The sequence below is a fragment of the Galeopterus variegatus genome, unplaced genomic scaffold (assembly GCF_000696425.1).
Source record: "Galeopterus variegatus unplaced genomic scaffold, G_variegatus-3.0.2 Scaffold1748, whole genome shotgun sequence".
In the NCBI taxonomy this organism is placed as follows: Eukaryota; Metazoa; Chordata; class Mammalia; order Dermoptera; family Cynocephalidae; genus Galeopterus; species Galeopterus variegatus.
Window position 1 is genome coordinate 154,025 of NW_007727859.1, and position 7,096 is coordinate 161,120.

Sequence of the window (7,096 nt, forward strand, 5' to 3'; positions counted from 1 at the left end):
GGAACAAGAGCGCGCCGCGCCCGGGACCAAGAGCTTTCCCGCTCGCAGGCCGCTCCTGGGGCTGGCGCGGCGGCGGCTCGGCTCGCTCCCCGGTCCCGGCCCCGCCTGGAGGGCGGGCCCGCCGATTACTCACTATGTTTTTAGGGGATTTCGGGGCCCCTCCCTCCGGTCGGAGGAGTTTGGTGATGTCACCCGAGGCCCGCTCTGGACCACAGCCAGGGCCGCCAGGCTGCGGTCGGCCGCGCTGCGCAGGGAAAGGCCCGAGCCCGCGGCGCCCGCGAGGATCGGGGGGCTGAACTCCACTCGGGTTTCCTACTCGCTAAAGGTGCCTTCTGCTGGTTGCGCCTCAGAAGCACTTTAGTTCCCCGTCCACCCCAATCCGGATGCGGCTGGGGGACAGGGGAGCCCGGACCTCGCCACCTGGCAGTGCTTGGATCGTGGAGCTTCGCGGAGCTTGCTGCACGGACGGGGCTCGTCGCCTCTCCCGCTAAAGCGCCCGCTTAAGATGCGGCCAAACTGCCGGCCTACGGGGTAATGGGGGCGGGAGGTGCTCGGGGGTAGACCCCAGAGCCTTCTCTCTGCAGGCTGCCGCTTGTGTCTCCGAAGGTCCGGGACTCACGGGGGCCGCTGGGACCCACGGGGTCACGACCCTCCGTGCGTTTCCCCAGGGCCTCCCACTAGGGCCCAGCCTCGGATGGCCTAAGCGGTCCCACTAACTAACTGTATGATCCCACCCCCCGCCCCCGGTGCTATTATCAGCGCCAAGGCCGAGCCCAAGGCGAGTCCATGCGCGGTGGGGGTGGGGACTGCGGCTGGAGCTCCGTCCGCTCCCGGCTGCCGCCTCATTCCGGAATGAGGATGCTCCACCGGAGGCAGCGGAGTCTCCTCCAGATGGAGAAAGACTTTTTATTTCCTCTGAATTCGTTCTAAATTAGGAAATCATGTGGGAATTGGAAAAGATTGGAAATTCTGACTTGCTCTCCCAGAGTCTGAGAAAACAGGAAAAGTGAAAATAGAGTTTCCACCCCTCCCACTCACTTCAGTTTCTCATGTGGCTGGCCGTGATTAGAAAAGTCAGTTTATGGGCCGGCCTGTGGCTCACTCGGGAGAGTGCGGTGCTGATAACACCAAGGCCACGGGTTCGGATCCCATATAGGGATGGCCGGTTCGCTCACTTGGGAGAGTGTGGTGCTGACAACACCAAGTCAAGGGTTCAGATCCCCTTACCGGTCGTCTTTAAAAAAAAAAAAAAGAAAAGTCAGTTTATGGGCCGGCCTGTGGCTCACTCGGGAGAGTGCGGTGCTGATAACACCAAGGCCACGGGTTCGGATCCCATATAGGGATGGCCGGTTCGCTCACTTGGGAGAGTGTGGTGCTGACAACACCAAGTCAAGGGTTCAGATCCCCTTACCGGTCGTCTTTAAAAAAAAAAAAAAGAAAAGTCAGTTTATGGGCCGGCCTGTGGCTCACTCGGGAGAGTGCGGTGCTGATAACACCAAGGCCACGGGTTCGGATCCCATATAGGGATGGCCGGTTCGCTCACTTGGGAGAGTGTGGTGCTGACAACACCAAGTCAAGGGTTCAGATCCCCTTACCGGTCATCTTTAAAAAAAAAAAAAAGAAAAGTCAGTTTATTCTTTTGGGAAGGGACTTAAGGTTGACAGATGAATTAATTACACTCTCTAGTTAATGACAAACTCATCATCGATCCTTGCATCATCCTCTAAAAATTCATATATGTTTATAATTTTTAAATTAAAACCATGAATGCCAGTGTACCCGTTGCAAAACTCAAGGGTACAGACAGAACACCGCTGTGACTTCCATCTACCCACCTGCTCCTCGCCTGTTCATCCCCTCCTTACCCCCATGTCTTTGCTATCACCATGCAGAATTCTATATTTTAAAGGAAAGAAATGAGCCACATATACGTGCCTCCACGATATATTGTCTGGTTTTGCTTAGTTTTGAACATTGATGAAGAGGGTATTGTGTTATCTGTTGTCTTTTGTTATTGCTTTCTCCTCTCATTTACGAAGACACATCCTTTTCATAGTTCATTCACTTCTCACCGCTGTATACTATTCCGTTGTGTAAACATACCACGGTTTATCTACTCATCCTGAGGATGGGCATTTGGATGTCCAGTTTTTTGCTACTATAAACAATCTTGGTAAGAACATTCCTGTGACTGTCTCCCGTTGTACTTGCATTCAAGAGTTTCTCTTGGGTATATACCTAAATTTTCCTTTCTCAGTTCTCAGAATAATGCTTTGGTTCTCTACCATCCTCCAAATGTGATCAAGAAGTGGGTTTTTAAAAATCTTAATGAATGCATGGATTTAAACATATTTGATGTGCTTTAATCAATTACAGTTATTATTCTTATTGAAGTTCAAACTGTTCCATCTTTGGCCAGTGGAAACCTCTTTAAGTTGGTTCTTCCGTCTTTTTGACACAATTCCAGTATCTGTGATAGCTTTCTTGCTGTTTGGTATGAAAAGATGTTCCCAGGCTCATCTGGTAAATGTTCTGCCCCAGATCTGAATTCAGACAGCTTTCCAAGGAGTTCCGATTCCTCTCAGTAGGAAATGGTATTTAAAGACCACAGCTGGAGTGCTAGGGATACTTATTGTCACTGGGTCAGTCATAGACATTTTCAATGAAATTAGGAAAAAAATTTTTTTAAAAAATAAAATGTACCAGGAGTTCATACTGATTCAAAAAAAACAAAAAAAAACAAAAAAAAAAAAAAAAAACAAGGAAAAAAAAATAGGACTACAGGGTTTTAACCTAACTGCAATCATTTTACGTGGTTCTCCCATGTCAAAACTCTTCATTCCCCTTTGCAGAAATAGAAAAAATCCATCCTTAAGTTCCTATGGACTCTTAAGGGACCCCAAATAGACAAACTATCTTAAAAATAAGAACAAAGCTGTAGGACACACACTTCTTGATTTCAAAACTTACTACAAAGCTACAGGAATCAAAACAGTGTGGTGCTAGCCTATGACTGATGATGAGAATAGAGAACCCGGGAAAATAAACCCTCACATATATGGTTAAATGAGTTTCAACAAGTGTGTAAAGACCATTCAATGGGGAAAGGGCAGTGTTCAATAAACAGTGCTGGGGGCCGGCCTGGTGGCGCACTGGATAGTGCGCCGCTTGGGAAGCGCACCGGCGCTCCCGTCCAAGGGTTCAGATCCCACATACAGACCGGTTCCCGCTCACTGGCTGAGCGAGGCACGGGAGCAACACCGAGGCTTGCGATCCCATTGCCAGTCCCCGGTCCGGTACGGGGGCAACACTGAGGGTTGCGATCCGTTGCCGGACACGGAAAAAAGACAAAAAGACAAAAAATAAAATAAAATAAAATAAAATAAAATTAAAAAAATAAAAAAAAAATAAACAGTGCTGGGGGTCGGCCTGGTGGCGCACTGGATAGTGCGGCGCTTGGGAAGCGCACCGGCGCTCCCGTCCAAGGGTTCAGATCCCACATACAGACCGGTTCCCGCTCACTGGCTGAGCGAGGCACGGGAGCAACACCGAGGCTTGCGATCCCATTGCCAGTCCCCGGTCCGGTACGGGGGCAACACTGAGGGTTGCGATCCGTTGCCGGACACGGAAAAAAGACAAAAAGACAAAAAATAAAATAAAATAAAATAAAAAAAATAAAAAAAAAATAAACAGTGCTGGGGAAACTGGATATCCACGTGCAAAAGAATGAAGTTGACCCTGACCTAACACCGTATACAAAAATTAACTCAAAATGGATCCAAGACCTAAAACTATAAAACTCTTAGAAGAAAACATAGGGTAAAAGCTTCATGACACTGGATTTGGCAATGATTTCTTGGATATGACATATCCTATGCAACAAAAGAAAACATTAATATATTGGACTTCATAATTAAAAACTTTTGTTTATCAAAGGACTCTATCAATAGAGTAAAAAGGCAACCCACAGAATGGTAGGAAATATTTACAAATCACATATCTGATAAGAATTAATACCCAGAATATATAGGTAACTAAAACTCAAAAAACCCAAACAACTCAATTCAAAAATGGGCACAGGATTTGAACAGACATTTCTCCAAAGAAGACGTACAAATGACCAATAGTACATGAAAAGATGCTCAACGTCATTAGCTATTAGGGAAATGCAAGTAAAAACCACAGAGATACCACTTCACACCCATTAGAATGGCTGTGTGATAAGTGTTGGTGAGGAGGTGGAGAAACTGGAAACTTTGTGCATTGCTGGTGGGAATGTAAAATGGTGCAGCCACTGTGGAAAACAGTATGTCACCTCCTCAAAAAAATTAAACATAGAATTACCATATGATCCAGCAATTCCACTTGTGGGTATATACACAAAACAATAAAAACCAGTGACTCAAACAGATGTGTACACTAATGTTCATAGCAGCATTATTCACAATAGCCAAAAGGTAGAAGCAACCCAAACGTCCGTAGATGGATAAATGGTCATGTGTCAACTTGACCAATCTAAGGGATGCCCAGATAGCTGGTAAAACATGATCTCTGCCTGTGTCTGTGAGGATGTTTCTGGAAGAGATGAGCAATTGAATCAGAGTGAATAAAGATATGCACTCTCCAATGTGGACAGATGTCATCCAATCTATTGAGGGCCCAAAAAGACCAAAAGGGTGGAGGGATGGCAAATTCTCTTTCTTCTTGAGCTGGGACATCCATCTTCTCCTGCCCTTGGACATCGGAACTCCTGGAGGCCCTTGAACTGCAAGACATTACACCATTGGCTCCCCTGGTTCTCAGGCCTTTGGACTTGGACTGAATTGCGCCACCAGCTTTCCTGGTTCTCCAGCTTGCAGATGGCATATCATGGGATTCCTCAGCCTCCATAATCTTGTGAGCCAATTCCTATAATAAATCTCCTTATATATCTGTATGTACTCATATATATCCTATTGGTTCTGCTTCTCTGGAGAACCCTAATATAAACAGATAAACAAAATGTGGTATATGTATACAATGGAATATAATTCAGCCTTAAAAAGGAAGGAAATTCTGATACATGCAACATTGATGAAACTTGAAGACATCATGCTAAGTGACACAACCAAATACACAAGGACACGTATTGTATGATTCTACTTATTTGAATTACCTAGAATAGGCAAATTCATACAGTCAGAAAGTAAAATAGAGGGCCGAGCCTGTGGCGTACTTAGGAGAGTGCGGCGCTGGGAGCGCAGCAGCACTCCCGCTGCGGGTTCGGATCCTATATAGGGATGGCCGGTGCGCTCACTGGCTGAGCGTGGTGCGGCCGGTCTCAAAAAAAAAAAAAGAAAAAAAAAAAGTAGAATAGAGGTTACCAGAGGGTGGGGAGAGGGGACAGTGGGGAGTTATTATTTAATGGCTTCAGAGTTTATGTTGGGGATGGTAAAAAGATTCTGGGGATGAATAATGGTGATGTTTGCACAAAAGTGTGAATGTACCAAATGCCACTGAACTGTACACTTATAAATGGTTAAAATGGTAAAATTTATATAGATCTACCACAATTAAGAAAACTCAGTTCTCTGACACCAACCACTCATTTGCTTTATCACACATTATATACAAATCAGTCTCATAAGAACAATACCGGGCCGGCCCGTGGCTCACTCGGTAGAGTGCGGTGCTGATAACACCAAGGCCGCGGGTTCGGATCCCATATACGGATGGCCGGTTTGCTCACTAGCTGAGCGTGGTGCTGACAACACCAAGCCAAGGGTTGAGATCCCCTTACTGGTCATGTTTTTTTTAAAAAAAAGAACAATACCAACTCTACTATCAATAATATGATTTCTGAAAACAGAATGTATTTTTGCAGTTCTTGCTTTGGTTATAGCCCACTAGGGATGACAGTCAAATTACTTTGTTTTAAATCTCTTTGAATTGGGCTGGCCGGTTAGCTCAGTTGCTTAGAGTGCAGCCTTATAACACCAAGGTCGTAGGTTCAGATCCTTGTACAGCCACCCCCCTCCCCCCAACAGAAAAGTAGCCTTGAATAGTTAATCTCCGTGAAGTTATGCAATCAAAAATTTTTTTATTTTCAATTTTTAGGAATAGCCTTTTAAATTTTTATTTTTCTTCATAATTACATGAAAAATTGCATCATTCCAAACTCAAATCTACACAAGAAGGTATGTTAAAAGGAGTCTAGTTTCTTTTTGTTTGTTTGTTTTGTTTTTAATTAAAAGGAGTCTAGTTCTTATCCCTGTCCTCTCCAACCTGTTCTCTCCCTCCGCCTATAGATAATGACTTTTTTCAATTTCATGTTTTCTTCTTTTAAAATATAACTATATTTTATATACAGTATTTCTTAGGTAAGTAGTAGTGCCAGGATGTCTTTTGATGAACAGAAATTCTAAATTTCAATATAGTAAAATGTATTACTTTTTTTTTTTTTTTCCTTTTTGTCTCTTTTTTTCGTGACCGGCAACGGATCACAACCCTCAGTGTCGTGCCCGTACCGGGCCGGGACCGGCAACGGGATCGCAACCCTCGGTGTTGCGCCCGCACCTCACTCAGCCAGTGAGCGGGAACCGGTCTGTATGTGGGATCCGAACCCTCGGCGGGAGCGCTGCCACACTCCCAAGCGGCACACTGTAGCAGTGCGCCACCGGGCCAGCCCAAAATGTATTACTTTTTAAATGAATTTTTGTATCTTCTACAGGAATCCTTTCTAATCAACATCAGAAAGACTATTACTGTATTTTCTTCAAAAAGTTTTTATTTTGTGGCAGCTGGCTGGTAGAGGGATCTGAACCCTTGGCCTCAGTGTTATCAGCACCAGCTCTAAGCAACCGAACTAAATGGCCAGGCCTCTTCTAAAAGTTTGAATATCTTGCTTTGACTTGTAGGTTGTTAATTCATCTGAAATAGATCTTTGTATTCACCACACACCCCCCATTTTTTCCCCATGTGGCTAACCATTCTCATAGCACAATTTTTGTTCTTCTTTCCTGGGCTCAATGATGCTTTGTTGTGTATTGCTCTGGGTCCAGCAGGGGACAGAAATCATACTTAGTTATTTGAACAGTATGATTTGTTCATACTTTCT

The 7,096-nt window shown here is 45.0% G+C and overlaps 1 protein-coding gene across 1 annotated transcript in view; it reads right to left on the reverse strand.

Moving 5' to 3' along the window:
- The window catches only part of RELA (v-rel avian reticuloendotheliosis viral oncogene homolog A), a 9,957-nt gene extending 9,111 nt beyond the window's left edge, over positions 1-846 (reverse strand). The window contains exons 1-3 of the mRNA XM_008578721.1: positions 735-846; positions 421-524; positions 193-312 (exon numbers count right to left, since the gene is read on the reverse strand). Of these exons, the coding sequence (XP_008576943.1) occupies positions 193-312; positions 421-524; positions 735-846 (336 nt within the window). The remainder of the gene's footprint in view (positions 1-192; positions 313-420; positions 525-734) is intronic.
- Positions 847-7,096: the final 6,250 nt, after the last annotated feature.